General features: G+C 40.6%; 1 protein-coding gene across 6 annotated transcripts in view; it reads right to left on the bottom strand.

The window, feature by feature from the left end:
• The window catches only part of TNIK (TRAF2 and NCK interacting kinase), a 348,933-nt gene that overhangs the window by 151,853 nt on the left and 175,475 nt on the right, over positions 1-21,605 (bottom strand). For all 6 annotated transcript variants that reach the window (XM_087725246.1, XM_087725250.1, XM_087725247.1 and 3 more), the window contains exons 3-4: positions 18,160-18,216; positions 11,365-11,490 (exon numbers count right to left, since the gene is read on the bottom strand). In XM_087725246.1, coding sequence (XP_087581372.1) covers positions 11,365-11,490; positions 18,160-18,216 — 183 coding nt within the window. The remainder of the gene's footprint in view (positions 1-11,364; positions 11,491-18,159; positions 18,217-21,605) is intronic.

Genomic DNA, 21,605 nt, shown 5'->3' with positions numbered 1-21,605 from the left:
CTGGTTCTAGATCAAAACATGCTCAACATTATTGGAAAGTTGCTATTGGGGGGAGGGGGGATTGGATGAGGAAGTACTTTGCAAACCAGTTTGAGCTTTAAGAGACAGTGTAAAGTACCCTGCTTCATAATAAGCGACCTGATATTGTAATACAAAAAGCAGTGATTTATTAACAGCTTCATTGGGCATTCTTCATTAGGCATTTCTTATTCGCAGCCATCTTTTTTGCTTTCTTTATCTGCTTTTGAACTTTGCCCATGTTTCTTCCCTCCCTTCAGTCTTTGTCAATAAATCACGTTATCCAATAGCTCCATTCATCTCAACCCAGCTACTGTAATCTGAGATCCAACGCTCTGCATGTAATGTCAACACAGAGAGTTGACAGACAGATTGCTTTTGTGGTTCAGTCACTAAGTTATAGTTGACTCTTCATGACCACATGAACCATAATAAGCCAGGTCCACTTGTCCTCCACTGTCTTCTGGAGTTTGCTCAAATTCATGTTTACTGCATCAATGACACTACATAACCATCTCATCCTCTGCTGTCCTCTTCTCCTTTTGCCTGAAATCTTTCCCAACATCATGGTCTTTCCCAAGGAGTAGACAAATTGATAGATAGTTATTGAATATATTGGGGCAATGATTTCTCTCATTATTGTTATAACTTAGGAATAATTTTATCCACCATGAAATGCTCTATTCCATAAAATGTTTATTTTGTTCATAACTGAGATTGTTATGTATTAAGTAAAATCTCATTAGGATGTTGACATTATGATAATACAGAAATCCAGTTCCCTGTAGGAATAGACAACATGGCTAAAGATGTGGGACAAGAGAAGTTATAGTCCCAACATCTGTCACAACATTGTTACAACCCCCCTCAACAGCACCCACAATATGAGAAGTGCCTTCACTTGCTTATCCTTCAATGTGATTTATGTTCTTGTCTACCAACAAAACCCAGTTGGATTCTACGTAAGAAAGCTAGTTAAACTCTGTACAAGAGAATAAGTAGGAAAAAAGCCTACATCAGAACTCAAAACAGTGACAAGACAGTGGCACCTCATTTCAGCCTCCCAGGATGCTCCATCACTGAGTCAAGGTAGCATAGGTCAGTGTTTTTCAACCTTTTTTGTGCAAAGGCACACTTTTTTCATGAACACCACCATTAGAAAATGTTAAAATTTTTTAACTCTGTGCCTATATTGACTATATATAAAGTAATTTTCCCACGGCACACCTTACACTATGTCACGGCACACTAGTGTGCCGCGGCACAGTGGTTGAAAAACACTGGCATAGGTGAAGCCGAGAAGCTTCCCCACCAATAAACAAGAGTACAATGAAAAATAGGCAAACAGCAATATGTTAGAGATCATCAATCTACATACAGGTTTAAACAGAGACAATGGGTTTTCATATCAATTATTGAGTAAATCTATTAGCTTATGTAGATCTATAATCTTATTTTCCCTCATCCCTTTAATCATCTGCATTTAAAGTCCTATAAGAGGAACCTATTCAGTGCATCACATAAAGTGATCTGCTGTTTATGAAATCTTAACATTCCAATGAAAGTTGACCTTGAAAGTGCTATGGGATTCCATATTTATTTCATTTTCCCCATCTTTCTTTTCCAGGATCCTGTCCTTTTCTAACAGAAAAGGGGTCTTTGTATTTATTATTTTCAGTCCTCCACTTAGCAGATAACTGCCATAACACATAGTGTTACGAATTTTGTCCCATGAATAGTGTCATGATTCTACATGAATGTTAGTCCCATCCCAAATCAGCTGCATTTTCCAGCAGCTCCCCAAAATTCTGATTATATCCTTACTTTGCTTTGAGACCAGGTTTTCCTTCCTTATGCTAAACTCCCACTCATGTCATCACAGGTATCCTGGACTGGGCTAATTCATTTTCTTCCAGTCTGAAGCCTAATCACCTGTATAGAGGTAAGCGCTTAGCTAGGTTTCTATCTCTGTTAATAGGGCCTGTATTATTTACCAGCTCCTAATTAGCTATAGCAACCATTATACAGAAAAGCAAAGAGTTGCACTTATATATTCGTGGCACGACATAACCGCGAACGTCAAAAGCACGCCGACAAAACCGCGGCGCTAAAACCGCGATGTCAAAAGCGCGCCGACAACAGCGCGCCGACAGAAGCGCGATTTAAGTTAAGGTAAGGTTTAGGGTTAGGTTTAGGGTTAGGTTTAGGGTTAGGTTTAGGGTTATGTTACAGCGCGCTTCTGTCGGCGCGCTGTTGTCAGCGCGCTTCAGCACTCATTCGTCTCCACGGTTTTGACGGCGCGGTTTTGTCACCGCGCTTTAGTCACACACGCTTTTGTCATATGCGCATTTGTGGTGGAACCTTATATATTTAGTTTATTTATTTAGTTTGTCAAACGTGTACAAGATAACAGGTATAAGCATGGGCATGAACAAGGAAACGAGTACAAATAAATGGGGACAGCAGGACAGAGACGGAAGACACGCTGGTACGCTTATGCACGCCCTCTTTACGGACCTCTTAGGAATGGGCTGAGGTCCACAATACACAGTTAAAGGTTGAAGCTGTGGCGGGGTTTGAGGATATAACAATGGAGTCAGGTAGAGCATTCCAGGCATTGCCTGAAGTCCTATTTTCGGCAAATCGAAGTTAAAGCAGACACAACTCCCAATTCATGCTGGATTTAACCTTGGACTATTTCAACAATTCCAAATTCCACATCTTCCTTCAAAAGACAGGCTGAGCAACAGGTCTTCTATTCACCAATGATTTCCAAATAATTTAGAAAGGACTCTCTGATTTTCACCCAACCCTAAATATTCTCCTCTTCCCTCTGAGCATATACCTGACTGGTACACTCTGTATGTGCTTTCTTTTTCTCTCACCTCCCTCCAGCTGGATCATTATTAAATCCACCAGCCCTTCCAATTCTAAATTGCAGTGTTGCCATGGAAGCAATCCATCTTTAGACAGGAAAGCAAGCACCCCTTTCTTCCCCCCCCCCCCAGGGAAGGGCTTTGTCTTCAGCACTCTGCTCCCAGCTTTCACCAGCCTGGAGTTCTCTCTTCTGTCTAGAGGATGGCATGAGTCCAGATGGCACAAACCGCAGAGGGGCACAGAAAAAAAAAAAGCCAATTCCGCTGTATGAGCAGGGAAACATCTTTCTGCTTATTATTTCCATGCCCCTTACATATCTACAGACCCCGAACATCCTGGACATAAATTGTTCCACCTTCCAGCTTCAAAACGATGTGATAGAGCACTGCACACCAGAATAATTAGACCCAAGGACAGTTTTTCCCCAAATGCCATCACTATGACAAACAAATAATCCTCACAACACTGTCAAACTATTTACTAAGACTGTATTATTATTATTATTATTCTCTTCCTTCCCAATACCTATCTCTTCCCACTTATGACTATAGCCATGTTGCTGGTATCTTTACAATTTATATTGTTTTATTTGTTTCCTGGTATAATTTGATTGCTTATTAGGAACCGAGGTGGCGCAGTGGTTAAATGCAGCACTGCAGCTACTTCAGCTGACTGCAGTTCAGCAGCTCGGCTGTTCAAATCTCACCGGCTCAGGGTTGACTCAGCCTTCATCCTTCCGAGGTGGGTAAAATGAGGACCCGGATTGTTGTTGGGGGCAATATGCTGACTCTGTAAACCGCTTAGAGAGGCCTGAAAGCCATATGAAGCGGTATATAAGTCTAACTGCTATAGGAACCTATGACTATCACTAAGTGTTGTATCTTATGATTCTTATGAATGCATTCTATTTTATTTTCTTTATGTGCACTGAGAGTATATGCACCAAAGACAAATTCCTATGCTATGCTATGCTATTCTTTCACTCTAGACTGCAGTGACAGCTGTACAGTGGCACCTTTGCTTTTGTGTTGATACTTCCAGAATGCAATTTGGAAGTCTAAGCCACATCGAGTAGGTTTGCTTCATTTCATTTGCAAAGCAGATCCAGATCAAGCAATAGGGATCCATCAAATGGGGAGGGGAGGGGGGGACGAAGAGAGGGAAATCAAGAGGGTATTTGGATTAACTCATGTTGATCTAGGGCAGTATTTCAGATAAATAAAGAAACGTAGATCCCATTGGGGGAGGACAGTCTTTCCCAGACAAAGGATTAGAAAAAAAAAATACTTGCCACATAGGAAAACTAGTTCTCATTCAGTATGGTAAGAAAAACATACTTTCCTATAAGTTTATTTTAAACAAGAAATTTTGGGAAGCTTCTCTTGGATGATGTGTGAGGTACTCATTGAACATTCATTGAACACTAGGCCCTATCTAACAAAATGAGATTCAATGTGGATAAAAGTAAGGTTTTACATTTAGGCAAGAAAAAACAACTGATCGGTATAGACTAGGTAAAGCCTGGTTTAATGCCAGCAACTGTGAGAGGATTTTAAAATTCTAGTGGACAATCACTTAAACATGAGCCAACAGTGTGGGGCAACAGCAAAGAAAGCCAATGCAATCTTAGGCTGCATTAACAGAGGGATAGAATTAAAATCACGTGAAGTAGCAATAGCAATAGCAGTTAGACTTATATACCGCTTCATAGGGCTTTCAGCCCTCTCTAAGCGGTTTACAGAGTCAGCATATTGCCCCCAACAACAATCTGGGTCCTCATTTTACCCACCTCGGAAGGATGGAAGGCTGAGTCCGTGGCACAACAAAACCGCGCTCGACTAAAGCGCGCCCGATTAAACCGCGTCGCTGACGTCATCAACAGGGCGACAACAGCGAGCGCGGAGAAAGAAGGGCGCTTTAAATAGCGCTTTGAAAGCAAGCCGATTCAAGTTAAGGTAAGGGTTAGGTTTAGGGTTAGGTTAAGGGTTAGGGTTAGGGTTAGGCTTAGGTTAAGGGTTAGGGTTAGCTTTAGGGTTAGGTTAAGGGTTAGGATTAGGTTTAGGGTTAGGTTAAGGGTTAGGTTTAGGGTTAGGTTTAGCGTTAGGTTTAGGATTAGGTTTAGGGGGGTTAGGTTTAGGGGTTAATTTTAGGTTTAGCGTTTACAGCGTGCTTTTTTCTCCGCACTGTTGTCGCGCTGTGATGACGTCAGCTACGCGGTTTCGTCAAGCGCCCTTTAGTCGAACGCGGTTTTGTGGTGGAACCGGCTGAGTCAACCCTGAACCGGTGAGATTTGAACAGCCGAACTGCAGAACTGCAGTCAGCTGAAGGAGCGTGCAGTGCTGCATTGAACCACTGCGCCACCTCGGCTCTTACACTAACACTGCTTTACAAAGCCTTAGTAAGACCACACTTGGAATACTGCACCCAGTTCTGTTCACCACAATATAAAATAGGGGAGCTTTGAAGTGATAGAAAGACCAACAACGAAACAACAGCAAAAAATCAAGGCCAACAGAAGTAGCGTCTTCTTAACAGCCTACAGTTATGCAATAAGCTAAGGCACCTTGGCAACAAAATTGAAAAATCAAAGCCCTTGTCAAAAGGGAAGACAACTGTTGAAAAATTACATGGTAGATTTCAACTCAGCACCAGAGTCCCAGTGGCTCATTAATACATCATCTTATAATAAGACGGGGAGGCATCTGTTGCAGAATGTAAACCTTGCCAGATGTTAAAAGGGGAAAGATTTGTCTTAAAATAGCTATGGAAATAAAGGCCTGATTTGTTTTCTAAGGGAATTATTTGGGAAAGGGTGGTCCTTAAAGTTATTTGTGCATTGATATGCTTCAACTATGATGCCATCCAACTCCAAGCCATCTCTGGGCAGCTCACAATATAAAAATAACACAAAATAAATAGAAATACCATAAGGGAAATAAACCAAATACCAAATGCAAATAACATATACATAAAATATATGTAATTGGAGAGGGGGGAAATCCATCCCCCTATCACAAGGCCTGGGAGAACAGCCAATACTATCTGCATAACGTAGGGTAGGATAGAATAGAATTCTTTTATTGGCCAAGTGTGATTGGACACACAAGGAATTTGTCTTCAATACATAAGCTTTCATTGTACATAAAAGCTATGTGATAAATCATATTATATTCAAAGTTTTATGGCCAATCAGCAAACCTCCATAAATATCTATAACTCCCCCAATCAGAGCTTACATTTCCCACTGGGGCCTTCGCTAATTTGTGAAAGCTGATTAAGATTCTGATCTAATTTCAGGTCTGTAAACCAAAACAATTTATGTTATGATTTAGAACCCTCTCTTTACTAAAAAAAATCTTTTAAATGGGCATTCCTTTCAAACTGTAATAATAAGGTGTCCTTACATACAGATGTTAAAGCTAGAATTTAATGCCCTGCCAACACCTATTTTCCACACTCCAGAAGAGTTTTAAGACACAATTGCCAAACAGAGGTAACTTTGTGAAGAAGGTTTTATAAACATCAACAATATTTGCTGTGCATAAAATATATCTGCTGGGCAACTGCCAATGACTTGAATCTGGCAGCTCCGGCAAACAGAGAAACTGTCCAGCATTGCAATATTCATTAAGAAAATGCATAACCTTCTTCTCCCATCACTTAGTATTCAAGGTGGCTTAGCAGCTAAAAGCAAGTATTCAGCCACAATATCAGAATTATGAAAGACAATTGAACCAGATTCAGGTAGTCCTCGACTTATGAACCACAATGGTGTCCAACATTTCTGTTGCTAACCGAGACATTTGTAAAGTGAATTTTGCCCCATTTTTTATGACCTTTCTTGACAAAGTGGGTAAGTGAATCACTGAAGTTGTTGAGTTAGTATCACAGTTCTTAAGTGAATTTGGCTTCCCCGTTGACTTTATTTGTCAGAAGGCCACAAAAGACAATTACATGACCCCGGGACACTGCAACCGTCATAAATATGAATCAGTTGCCAAGCCTTTGAATTTTGATTATGTGACCATGGGGATGCTGCAAGGGTTGTAAGTGTGAAAAACGGTCGTACGTCACTGTTTCAGTGCTGCTGTAACTTTGAACCAGGGGTGAAATCCAGCAGGTTCTGGAGAACTGGTAGCGGAAATTTTGAGTAGTTCGGAGAACCGGCAAATACCACCTCTGGCTGGCCCCAGAGTGGGGTGGGAATGGAGATTTTGCAGTGTCCTTCCCCTGCCACACCCACCAAGTGACGCCCACAGAACCGGTAGTAAAAAAAAAATGAATTTCACCACTGCTTTCAACCGTCACTGAAGAAACTTTTGTAAGCCTAGGATTGCTTGTATAAACAACTTAGAATAACACAAACAAGTACCCTTAAAGTAACTCCTCTTATTCCAAAACCCAACTGCGAAATCAGTCAATAGGACAAAACCTTAAAATAAGAGAGAAAGGGCCAAATAAACCCTCCCATTGCTTTTGAAATAGCCTTGGTATGGTCACTAAAAAGATTTTTCCCATTTTAGAATATAGAATAACACTTGGAAGGGACCTTGGAGGTCTTCTAATCCAACCCCCTGCTTTGGCAGAAAACCCTATACCACTGATGGCTAACCTTTTCCGAACCAAATGCCCAAAGCTCAAGCGAGTGAGCATGAATGTGTGCATGCTCTTCTGAACCCCCCAAATGCAACTGGCATGCAGCCACCGCACATGCGCATGTGGCCTCCTTGCACGAGCCCTACACCCGCATGTACGGTTCCCCCTTGCCCCTTGTGTCGTCCCCCCGCACGCACCCCCGTGTATGGGTGCATGCCCCACGTACGTGCCCCATGCACGCCCCCCACGCATGTGCAGCAGAGACCCGATAACCAGCTGGCTGGCGGGAGGCGCACACGCATGTGCAGTGGACCTGAACTAGGGCAATGGTTTGTGTGCCCACAGAGAGGCGCTGTTTTCCACCTGTGGCACGCATGCCATAGGTTCACCATCACGGCCCTATACCATTTCAGACAAATGGCTATCCAACATCTTCTTAAAGACTTCCAGTGTTGGGGCATTCACAACTTCTGGAGGCAAGTTGTTCCACTGATTAATTGTTCTAACTGTCAGGAAATTTCTCCTCAGTTCTAAGTTGCTTCTCTCCTTGATTAGTTTCCACCCATTGCTGGAATTTTCCCAGAATACTTCTCCCATCAGGACAACTAATCTGAAATGATGGCTTTTGAAAACAAAGAAAAACACTGGAATTCTATGGAACCCGGAGGAGTTCACAAGATCCTATTTCCTTTGTATTTAGAGAAGTGAACCTGCACTTGGGTTTTCCGGGACAACAATTAGGCTAGAATTTGCCGCCTTCATATTTGAGATGTGATAACATTTAATAGACCTGTTGAGTTGGGGTGGGTTTTTTTTTTTGTTACAGAGCAATATGTGCAGGCCAAATAAAAAGAGGCACTTCAAGCATGATAGCCATAGAATATGTCAGAAACTTGCCTTATTGCAGAGAGATCATAATCTATATTGAAAAAATTCTGGCTTCCCTTCTACCTCTCCATTATCACCTCGGCAGAGGACTGATAAAGAGAATTACTTTGGCCTTATCATCAAGAAGTTTTATTCCAGCAACAATGACAGCAAAAAATAAAGATGCATTTATCTCCAGAGCAGGAATAATAGAAGTGTCACCGGTTCTAATTCAATCAGACATCTAAAATATAATAATTTTCTCGCACGGAACAAAATGTACATTTCACCTCCACGCTGCAACCCAGGGACACTTTCTGAACAGGTGATTCGAATCCTGGACTAACTCTAAGGTAAAGGTTCCCCTTGCCACATATGTACTAGTTGTTCCCAACTCTAGGGAGTGGTGCTCATCTCCATTTCAAAGCTGAATAGCCAGCGCTGTCTGAAGACATCTCCATGGTCATGAGGCCAGCCTGACTAAACACCGAAGGCGCACGGAACGCTGTTACCTTCCCACCAAAGATGGTTCCTATTTTTCTACTTGCATTTTTTAATGTGCTTTCGAACTGCTAGGTTGGCAGAAGCTGGGACAAGTAACGGGAGCTCACTCCGTTACGCAGCGCTAGGGATTCAAACCGCCAACTGCCAACCTTTCTGATCGACAAGCTCAGCATCTTAGCCACTGAGCCACCCTAATTTAGACTAATTCTAGAAAATAGTTTTTAAAAAAACCACCATGGAAATGCTTAACAATGCACAGGTGCCAAACTGCAAACTTGCAAGAAAGATGCGTTCTAAGCATTCAAATCAATGTAAACGAACATAATAAAACCAGAAGCACTGGTATCTCATGAATATTTATATCCCACCTTCTTTCGAGGGATGCTGAAGGAACAATTGTTGCCAACCCTGCTGAGATTGCTTTTTAAAACTTGCACGCCTTTTTTCTCAGCATCCACAAGTTGTTCTTTTCTCTGCTCCTGCTTGTAACAGGCAGCATTAAGCCAAAGGAAAGCATCACAAAGTAAAGTTCAACAACGTTTTTAGTTTTTAGTATGTGTTTAGTATGCGTTTCAGTGTGGAAGGAAGGATTGCAGTCCTGGAATGGGATGCTTCTGAGGATGTGAAGGTTCACATCCAGGCCAATTTAATCAGCATTCCCTTCTCACACAATGACCCAATAGAAAGCCAACAAGATATAAAAATGGAGCCGTCTTTTTTCCCCTCACTTTGTTACTTTTGTACACCTACTGCATAGAAGCAGGCAGCTCTTGTGCCTTGTCACAGCTTCAAGGCTAAGAGCCATTGATAATCCCGGGTCCTATCAATTTGGTTTCTCTGTGACCAGAAAGACAGACATCTTCCTGTATCCTAATTTACATACATGCTAATTTTACTGGGCAGGCTCACACAACACACTAACCTAGTTTGCAAATAGGCTTCTCGAGATAACGTAGTCTTTGTATGGGGAGAGTCACATTAATCTGTAATAGCTTCAAGTCAGTAGGAGCCTGAAAGCCCTTTTTCTAAGAAGTTTAGTAAAAATTTCTTAGTTGGAAACAGTGTCGCCAAACTTTTCCTGATTTAAAGTTGTAACTAAGATTGCAATTAAGGTTGTAAACCAGAGATAAGCTGTCTGTCTGTCTGTCTATCTAAAATAACCCATTAACAACATCTATGATTTTTTTTCAGCATCACAAGATCACCATTAAAGTTAGGATGTATTGTTCAATGCCTGATCTATGTGGTTCTTTTTCTACTTTCCCCTGCAGAGCAAGCAGCTTACTCTCTTGAAATCCTTCCCCTCCAATCTCCCTAATCTGTGGAGGGTGAGTAGAAAGGTCAGGCAAAAGAAAAACTGCCTGCAGGAATTGCTTCTTTTATTTCGCCTCCCATGTCCCAGAAAGAAGAAATTGAACACAAAAGCAAAAGTGTGAAACTGAGTTGTCTTCTCATTTTCCCACCAAAAACCACTGTTGCAGTCCTATGATTTCTCACTTAGCAACTGCCTTGCTTAGTTGGTCCCAATTAGACTTATTAAGTGAGGACTACCTGTATTATTTGTAGTAAAGTCTCCCTTCAATAGCAGTAGACTTATATACCGCTTCATAGGCCTTTCAGGCCTCTCTAAGCGGTTTACAGAGCGGTTTCAATCTAATCAAACTCCTGGTGACTACAGAGGAAGAATAGTTTGACCTTAACTTCTTAAAGAACATTTTTGCAATTCTCCAACAATTTAGAATAAGAGTTAGAAGGGACCTTGAAGGTCTTGTAGTCCAATCCCCTGCTTAGGCAGGAAACCCTACACCACTTCAGACAAATGGATATCGAAAGTCTTCTTAAAAATGTCCAGTGTTGGAGCATTCACAACTTCTGGAGGCAATTGTTCCTCAGATTAATTGTTTTAACTGTCAGGAAATTTCTCGTTAGTTCTAAGTTGCTTCTCTCCTTCATTAGTTTCCACCCGTTGCTTCTTGTTCTACCCTCAGGTGCTTTGGAGAATAGCTTGACTCCCCCTTCTTTGTGGCAGCCCCTGAGATATTGGAACACTGCTATTATGTCTCCCCATGTCCTTCTTTTCATTAAACTACACATACCCAGTTCCTGCAACCATTCTTCATATTTTTCAGCCTCCAGTCCCCTAATCATCATTGTTGCTCTTCTCTGCACTTTTTCTAGAGTCTCAATATATTTCTACATCGTGGCGACCAAAACTGCATGCAGTATTCCAAGTGTGGCCTTACTAAGGCATTATAAAGTTGTATTAACACTTCACGTGATCTTGATTCTTTGTTTATGCAGCCTAGAACTGTGTTGGCTTTTTTGGCAGCTGCTGCACCCTGCTGGCTCATATTTAGTTCTGATATGTTTGGGGGTTCCTCATCCAAGTAATAACCAGGCCTCAACTGTATGTAGCTTCCAAAATTAACCATGGGTGAGTTTAAGATTTATCCAAAATAAAAAGTGAAGATTGTTAAAATAGAAACAAAAGAACTGCATTACCCAGAGCTGATCATCCATTCCTGGTGGGTTCTTTTTAATGAAAGCACCATAATAAGTAGCAATATTTCGGTGATGAGAGTATTTCTTTAGCATGTTAATTTCTTGTTTAATCTCTTCTTCTTCATCCTGGAGAAAAAGGAGGAAAAACAGTGTCATCAATTCAACAACACACTTATTATCACCAGACATTATTTCTCTTCATTGATGCAGACAAACACAAAAACAATTCATTTGCTTTAATTTCCACCACTCTGCTTCCTCTTTTATCCCTTTATTATAGAATAAATTTAGCTCCACTTGTAAATATTTTTCCATTTTCTTTACATTAGGCTGCTTGGTATTTTGGCTGCATGCAACAATGAAGTTAATTGGATTACGGTAGAGAGAAACAATCAGATACTTTACAATCACAAGCACCCTTAAAAGATTTGGATGCAGCCTCTTGTTATGAAACAATTCTGGTTACTGTTGGGAGAGAAAACATATTAAACATATGATTAGAGATTAATTCATTAACTATATTTAACTTAAAAAAATATAAAGTGAAGTAAAATTATAATTATTTGGTTTCTGTGTTCTTTTTAAGCGTGGCCAAAATTTGAGCATTAGAAAAAGTTCAGGATCTTTGGAGGACTGAAAAAGACAATTTCCAAAAGAACAATCTGTGAAATGTCTTACAGTAATCTATTTCAAACTTTTACAATCCAAATTTGTAAAGTCAATTGTAGTTTGCAGTAAAGGCGTACGGTTTCTGCTTCCTATACAAACTAATATTCTACTCAATTCCAACTGCAGTTTAAATGGGGCCTGGAATTTATGAGCCAGAAACTTTCACACATGTGCAAAACCAAAATATAGAGGATGGTGGGCTGAAGATGAACTAATGGCAGAGGGAACTGAAGGCTAGAGGGGCTTAGAGTTTATGTGAATAAAGGAAATAAGTAGCAAACACACACATTTCTCACACTTTTATATCTTCAGGAAGGCAAGGCGATTTGTGTGCATATCGTCTTTTAGAAGATTTGAAACCCTTTATTACTGGTACAGTAGCCAAATGATGTGTCTCCACCAGTGACATGCGGTGAAGCTTATGGCTGGTGAGGCAAAAAGAAAAAAAGCGGCTTGACAGCGGGCAAAAAGAGATTTAAAGGAGGAGAAGCTACCAGGAGGGGGAGGGCCGGTGCGGGGAGAAGGACCAGTAGACGATGCGGCGCTGCACAGGCTCCGGGATGAGCTCGAACCACTCCTCCACTCGCTGGAAGGGCCACTTTTCTGCCACACGCCGCGCCACAATGTCCAGCAGGGACTCCGGGCTCTGCATCTTGCCCAAGGGCAGCACTCCGAACGTGGCATAAGCCGTGGCCAGGGCAGAGGGGAAAGAGGCGGCAGCGGAGGAAGCAGCAGCAGCGGCCAATGAAGTTCCCGTGACGCAAAGTGCCCCGCCGCCACTGAGGGCGCCGCCCCATCACTGTGACTTGGAGTCTGGCAGCAACTACCTTGGCCTTTTTAATTATTTTTTAAAAAATTCTTTAAAATTCTTTCCTTTTCCTCATGACTGGTGAGGCCACACCTCCCCTGCCTCTAGTGACTTCACGTCCCTGGTCTCCACAATGAAAATAAGGCATAGCTGGTTCCAAGTATAACGACTTAGATTCTAGGGAGATTCTGACATTGAATTAGTGTTATTTTGTATTACTTTATTCTAGAAGACATGCATTGTTATTTTACAGGCTATAGACTTGCATCGTTTATTAACATACATTATTATAGTACCTTATCTTATACTTTTAAAAGAGACTCTGCTATGTTGGTATTTTACCCCATCCATTTGGTTTAATTTTTGTGTTGTATATTTTATAAATCTTACTGGGACTCTGGGACTGAAAGGCTCTAGGATTAGAGATCTCTTATCCTTCTTTAAAAAAGCTTATTACAAGGAGGGCACAGTGGCGCTGAGGTGGTACAGTGGATAGAGTGCAGTATTGCAGGCCACTTCGGTTGACTCAAAAGCTGCTGTTTGGCAGATCGAATCTCACCAGGCTCAAGGTTGACTCGGCCTTCCATCCTTTTGAGGTGAATAAAAGGAGGACCCAGATTGTTGGGGCCAATATACTGATTCTGTAAACAGCTTAGAGAGGGGTGTAAAAGCACTATGAAGTGGTATATAAGTCTAAGGGCTATTGCTAGGGACAAAACTGATGTCATTTTTTATACAGACATCCTAGGAGAATTGCAAAACATATGTGGAAAAATGGAAAGAGAGGTGTATTTGTATATGAATGAATAGGGTGGGAGCTTGAGCATTAGTGAATGAATGAGGGGGGGGGAAACCATGTGTAAGAGAAAGAATGAAAGAAGGAAGAAATTGTTGGGATTCGTGAGACAGAGCACAAGGAGCTATTTAATCTGTCTTTTTAAAGCAAATTCTTTCTGAAGACAATATCACACTATAATTCCTAGGCAAGACATGTAGCCATAACTCTTAAAAATAGCATGTGGTGAATTAAAACCCTTATTAAACAATTCCTAGAGTGCTTACATTTCCAGAAAAACATAAGTCATTTTATATTTTTCCTTCTGGGTTTCTGTAGCAAGCAAATTGTTTATTTTCCCCATAAAAAAGACTAGCAAGTCGAATACCTAGAAAATCTCTGTACCTTTCTATCAACTGGGTATTCCAGTATTTTTTTAGTGTTTAATTAAAGATCTAAGTAAATGGTCCTTTCTGCGGAATATAGGTTGCAACCAAATAGAATATGTGTAATGTCTTCAACAGCTGGTGCACCACAGATATGGAGATATCATTGGGGCAGAAAAACAGCTGGAGCCTGTTCCCGATGTTCACATGTGCAGAGCTCCCAGGAAAAGGGAACAGCTAAGGAACAAGGGCCAACTCGGGAGTAAAGGCACAGATGGACAGTGAATGGCCCTTCTCAAAGGGAGTAAAGAGGAGCGAAAGGGGAAGGGAGTTTGCAGGAGACGATTAGTTCAATTCATTAGGGTGAAGATCTCTTCCTGACTTATTGCCAAATAATTGCTGCTACAGCGTGGTGTTTGGAAGATATCAGCCTGGCAACTCTCCACGCCTGATAACGGTCTGTAGTTGTGAAATCTCATGAAAGACTGTTTGCCGGGACTTTGCTGGAGAGGAATTCCCTTTAACCTAAATAAAAGTGGTTTTATCGGGATGAGGAGTCTGCTGCATGATCTTGGGAAGCCTAGGACAGAACAAGATATCCAGAAGACACTGCCTTACTTCTTGCAGAGAATTAGCAATTTTTATATCAATATTTATTTCAAAGAGGACAGACTACCTCTTTGAAGGGAGGGACACCAAACCAACACACAAACTAGAAATTCTAGAGAAAGTAAAGGAAATATTGTAAATATAAGAAATAAAAAAACTGCTTTACACTCATGACAAATTAAAACCTAATCGAATCCTTATTGAATTGTTATTTTATCCCCAGTGCAGTATTTTACATGAGCAGCAACAAGCAGCACATGTGCTTTGTAAAATAAAAGCTAGGAATTTATTGGTTATGAAGGATGGGAAGAATGTTGTGGTGATGTAAACAGAGGAGGCAACTCACACAAAGGATCTTATAAAAGTCCAGATCAATTGCAGCCAGCTGTTTGATTGGTAGGACCACTGTACTCTCTATTCAGGTGTTAAAAACACGCTGGCCCAGCTGGCTGTTGTTTGACCAAACTGAATCTCTTAAGGCTGGCAAAGATAAAGGAAAGACCACATGGAAGGATCAAGAGACTGAAACTCCAGAGGAAAAGCAAGTGTAAGCAAGGAGTGCATTGAAAGAGCAAGGAATGCATGGGGAACAACAACGGATGTCCTCCTTTTACCCGTCCACAATAGAAAGCGTCCTCACTTATTGCATCACGGTATGGCAAGCCGGTTTGACAGCCAAGGATAGAAAAACATTACAGAGGGGGGGTGAGCGCAGCACAAAACATCGTGGGCTGTCCCCTGATCGCGAGGGCTCGCTGCCTTAGAAGAGTGAGGAAAATCCTCAGGGATGACTCACACCCTGATCAGCCCTTCTTTATTCTCCAACCATCTGGAAGGAGATAGAGAAGCATAGGCAGCCGCACAAACAGGCTGAAGGACAGTTTCTATCCATGGACTGTCAGACTTCTGAATGCGAAATAAGATCATAACTACGTAATACGATGGACTTGCAGGGCCGGTGCAACATGTAACATGTTCACACCGGTGCAATAGGACTGGGTGTTTGTTAATATGATTTATTGGGTTAGGGATTTCCTGTCTTCACTGTGAGTTGTATTGTGTTGGGGGGGGGGAGCGCACTGAGAGTGTTCAACCCATCTCATTGTACATATGTTGGGCACTGACACATAAACAATTCTGATTCTAATTCATTGGACAATTTTCTTTGTTGATAAAAATGGAGCTCAGGTCTAAGGCCTGAGTCAGCAACTGGCATCTACTCCTATCGAGACACGGATCTCCCAAATTTATGGAAATGTCTATAACAAAAACATTTCACCATTTCATTGTTAAATGTATTTATGGTTAGTGGCCTAAATCGAATATGTGCTCTCAATATCAGTGTTCACACTTGTGTTCTTGTGAAATTTCAAGAGTGCTAGAATTGATGCCAGGCATATATGTTCTGTTTTGTTTTCCTATTAGCTATCATTCAAATGGCATAAAACAGGAGTATTTTATAAAGTGTTCCAAAAGGGAAGATAATTTCAGAGAACATTTCATGAATGGAGTGACAAGGGATATAGTGAACTATATATGTGTTTTGTGTGTGTGTGTGTGTGTGTGTGTGTGTGTGTACTGGCTTAATAAAAGGAATTTGGATATAAATTGTAAACAGCGATTTGGAAAGGAGGATTAGAAACCTTGTTATCAAACGTAATTAATTTTTACTTAGAACATGCTATACAGGGGTAATGTTATTAGATGATATTAGAAATAATTAATGAAATGCTACTATGTGGTTGTGTTTTTAATTTTGGACTATTTCATGCAAATCTATGTTAAAACAACCACAGTCAAATGAGAAGCATGGTATGTTGATAGTAAGATATATAAAGATTTTTTATTTAAAATACGTAATGTGATTTGAATTCTAAGTAATGACTGTGGAAGAGATGCATGAAAGTTATTTGTAACCAATTGACACACTTCTACAATATGATTAGTGATTAGTAATTTAGTAATCTTTAGAGTGACATGTTAAATAAATGATAATAACAAGGTACACACACGTGTTGGTTTGAAGAGAGGAACTTGATATAATTAGCGATAGAATTTCTATTAATAAATAACAATTATAATAATAACAATGAAATGACAAGGGGTATAGTTTTATATATATATTTTATATATATAATATATATATATATTTCTTTTATTGAGCCAGCGTTTGTGTGTGTGTGTGTGTGTGTGTGTGTGTGTGTGTGTGTATATGTGTGTATATATATATATATATATATATATATATATATATATATATATATATATATATATATATATATATATATATATATAGGCTCTATATGTATATAGGCTCTATAAAAGAAATTGGGTTACATATATATATATATAGGCTCTATAAAAGAAATTGGGTTACAAATAGTAAACAGCGACTTGGAAAAGAGGATTAGAAATTTTGTTATCAATCAGACACAACTATTGTTACTGAAGAGAGCCATTCCTTTAAGGAACCTTTAAAGAATATTCTCTAAGACAAACATGCAATAATTGCCCATCCAACCTCTTTGTTCACAAGCAGGGTGTGGAATTTTGAAGGGCTATTTGTGATTAGCTATAAGAAATTGTATGAAATTAAGTTTTCTTGAGAAATTTCAGCTGTGTTTATAGTACTTTTTATTTGCCTCCAACACCACAAAGTGTTGGCAAAATAGTGTATGGAGAACCAATCTTCACTGTTTTCCAGAGAACGAAGCAAATAAATGATTAAAATAGTAATTACTATTACTATTACTTGTGCCTAGGGGTGGGCTTCAAAATTTTTAGCAAAGGATTCCCTGCCTGGTTGCTGGGTGGGTGTGGCCATGGTGGGTGTGGCCTAATCAGCCTCCTGCACTACAGCGGGGGGCATTTTTGCCCTCCCCAGGCTTCGGGGGCTTTCCTTGAGCCTCCGAGCAGGCGAAAATGGCTTCCCGAGGCTCAAGAGACCCTCTGGTGGCAGGAAATGGGCCCATTTCCAGCTTTCCCGAACTTCCAGTAGGCCCATTTTACGCCTTCCCTAAGCCTCCAAGCACACCCTGCATTTACCTGCATCCAAAACGGGCCAAATGGGGACTCCTGGGAGGAGAGGGGAGGGGTGGGTGGGGCCATCCAGGAGTGGGATTTGGAGGTTCTCCAAACTGCACAGAATCTTAGCTAGAGGTTCTCCCGAACCCCTGCAAACCCCCCGCAGCCCACTCCTGCCTCTCATTGCTCATCAAAGCACAGAAGCAATACATTCTATACATTGACGGCAAGAAAAAATATTTCAAAAACAATCACCAAATCACATAGCTGTCCTTTATTAATGAGATCCCCCCCCTGAAAACACTAAATGTCTTGGTGCTGGTTTTTCTATGAAATGAACTGGCACTTAAAAAAAATATACTGTGATTATTGGCAATTCTCCATGTGTATTGTTGCAACTCGAGCCAATGGAAACCAAATCAACATTTAAATAATTCCTGGATGCTTTCAAATTCTTGAGTGAATTGCCTGGCACTTTAATCATACACATTCATAATTTAGAAAGTGAGATAAGAATACATTACCCCAGTGACATCCATGACTTTAATCGCTGCAAGTTGCCCGGTTTTAACATGACGGCCCTAGAACAAATCAAACAAATAAAGTCAGTTAGATTTCACAGTTGCACATCAGGGCCAATAATTTATCAACAAAGCTTCCAAGTCATCAATTCTCATAAATTGGACAGGCCTTATCTCCAAATATAATTTATTCCCGCTTGATTGCTTCATCCCTTTAAGGTAAGTAGTGCAAAGTTAGAAGTCAACAGCCTCACTTCATTAGCTTGATTATCTATGAAGACATGTATTTAACAGATTTCAGAAGCAGGAAAACATTGTGGCTCCAGGACACATTTCAAATGTTGAGAATGTGTAACAATCCCAATCATAAATTGACTGCTGCAGGAAATTCACGTGGCAAAGGACAAAGTTGTATAACAGAACTCTACCGAACTTATATTCTTAAGCATCCCCTTTGAAGGGGAAACAAACACAAAGGAGCATTCATAATATTTAATTATCCAAAAAGGGTCACTGAGTCAAAGCACTGAACACACATGAAGTACGCAATTACATCTCATTCCAGACAGCCAATCTGTGCAGATAGCCAAATGTTAGCTATTCATTCTGATGGAAGTAGTTTTAGCACCTACATTTTTCCTGCTAAGCGATCAGGAAGACTAACGTGGGTGGTTTTGTCATTAATTTACTGGCCTATTTGCAGTGCATCAAAGCACTCATATGACACTATGACAACCGTAGCAGACTCCACAATGGCAGTAGCAGCCATTTCTGGGTTTTTGCCTTCCCGGAGATCGCCACGAAGAAGAGGGAGTCAAACTATTTTCCAAGGCACCTGACAGTAGAACAAGAAACAATGGGTGGAAACTAATCAAGGAGAGAAGCAACTTATAACTGAGGAGAAATTTCCTGACAGTTAGAACAATTAATCAGTGGGACAGCTTGCCTGCAGAAGTTGTGAATGCCCCAACACTGGAAGTCTTTAAGAAGATGTTGGATAGCCATTTGTCTGAAACAGTATAGGGTTTCCTGCCTAGGCAGGGGGTTGGACTAGAAGACCTCCAAGGTCCCTTCCAAATCTGCCATTGTATTGTATTGTATCTCAGGGGCTGCCACAAAGAAAAGGGAGTCAACCTTATTCTCCAAAGCATCTGAAGGCAGGACAAGAAGCAATGTGTGGATACGAATCAAGGAGAGAAGCAATCTAGAAGTACAGAGAAACTTCCTAACAGTGAGAATAATTAACCAGCAGAACAGCTTGCCTCCAGAAGTTGTGGGTGCTCCAACCCTGGAGGTCCAACCCTTTGTCTGAAACGGTGTAGAGTTTCTGCTTGAGCAAGGGGTTGGACTAGAAGACCTCCGAGGTCCCTTCCAACTCTGTTTTTCTGTCATTCATATCGTTAAATAAGTGCAGAAAGTGCTACCTATCCGACCCATCAATTTCTCTAAAATATTCTTCCCTTTTCATATATGATTTTTAAATCATATTCTCTGTAAGGCAGAAAAAGTAGGAAAAGTTCTCTGCCAAACACTATGATTAATAGATTTTTGACACATTAGGTCATACAAGACCTTCCATTGGAGAGAGGAAGTGGCAGATGGGGGTGAGTAAGGAATGAAATGACTCTTTAGCAGGGAGCACAGGGTCACTTACTCAGGTAATGTTTTCAACATTTTTTGGATTTATTTTATTTTTTTGCCTTGGGCGCCATCTTTTATTAATTAGGACACATTTTCAACCCAACTGCAGTCTTTACCACGATCTGCTGAGTCCATCAAACATGCACCTGCATATCAACTACTTTTTAAATAGAATGAGGTGGCTGGATTGAGTCACTTAAACAGTCGGCGTAATCTTAAATGGATTCCAGAGGATGGTAGAGGACAGGAAGGCCTGGAGGAACGTTGTCAATGGGGTTGCGATGGGTCGGACACGACTTTGCAACTAACAACAACAATAAATGGGGCCTTTTGGTACTGTCCATTGGGGTTTTTATGGCAAAGATACTGGAGTGGGTTGTCATTTCCTTCTTCAGTGGGAGATAAAGAATTGAGGCCTTTGAACTATGGTGCTGGAGAAGACTCATGTGAGTCTCTTGGACTACAAGGCGATCAAACCCGTCAGTCCTAGAGGAGATCAACCCTGACTGCTCTTTAGAAGGCCAGATCCGGAAGATGAAACTCAAATACTTTGGCCACCTAATGAGAAGGAAGGACTTACTGGAAAAGAGACAATGCTGGGAAAGATTGAGGGCAAAAGAAGAAGGGGACGACAGAGAATGAGATGACTGGATGGAGTCACTGAAGCAGTTGGTGTGAGCTTAAATGTATTGCAGAGGATGGTAGAAGAAAGGAAGACATGGAGGAATGTTGTCGCGATGGGTCAGACACGACTTAACTAACAACAACAACAACAATTATATTATTGTGTAAAGCTAATCCTCAACTTACAACAGTTCATTCAGTTCAAAGCAAAATGGCACTGAAAAAAGTGGCTTATGACCATTTTTAATACTTAACACCACTGCAAAATAGTCATGATCCAAATGCAGATGCTTGGCAAGTGACTCATATTTATGACGGTTGCAGCGTCCCGGGGTCATGTGATCACCTTTGGGGGACCTTCTGACAAGCAAAGTCAATGGGGAAGCTAGATTCATTTAACAACCGTGTTACCAACTTAACAACTGCAGTGATTCACTTAACAACTTTGGCAAGAAAGGTCATAAGAGGGGACAAAACTCACTTAAAACTGTCTCACTTACTGACCGGAATTCTGGCCTCCACTGTGGTTGTAAGTTGAGAACTACCTGTATCATAGTCACAGTGGAAATATCCCTTGCAACAATTTTCATTTCCAGTCACATTATCCAAGCTTACCTAGATAGACGGTAATACAGTTCATTTAGTGACCGTTCAAAGTTACAACGGCACTAAAAAAAGTGACTTATGATCATTTTTCACACTTATGACCCTTGCAGCATCCCCATGGTCACATGATCAAAATTCAGATGTTCGGCTTCAGTGCTTAATATTTATGATGGTTGTAGTGCAAAGTCAATGGAGAATCAAGATTCACTTAACAACCATGTTACTAATTTAACAAATGCAATGATTCAACTTAACAACCGTAAGAGAACAAGTCAAACTCACTTAACAAACGTTTCACTTAGCAACATTAAGTTTGGGATCAACTGTGGTCATAACTCGAGAACTACCTGTACTTAGTGTGTCTCAATTTGCAAATTATCCAAGTGAAAATTTTAAACCTGTCACTGTTTTTGGCTTGAATATTCATTTAGGCTGAACATTGTTTTTCTAATGACCCTTAAAGCATAATCGCCAAGCTAGTAAACTCAAAGATGTTAGTGTCACCTAAGTGTGAATCCAATGTTCATGAATAGAATAGAACAGAAGAAAAGTATATTCGGTTTTCAATATTGATTCAT

Source organism: Thamnophis sirtalis, unplaced genomic scaffold (genome assembly GCF_051295495.1).
Source record: "Thamnophis sirtalis isolate CommonGarterSnake01/CBP01778 unplaced genomic scaffold, rThaSir2_p1.2 scaffold_11, whole genome shotgun sequence".
Classification (NCBI taxonomy): Eukaryota; Metazoa; Chordata; class Lepidosauria; order Squamata; family Natricidae; genus Thamnophis; species Thamnophis sirtalis.
The sequence above is the reverse complement of the archived record's forward strand: the minus strand, read 5'-3'. Positions and strand labels throughout refer to the sequence as shown.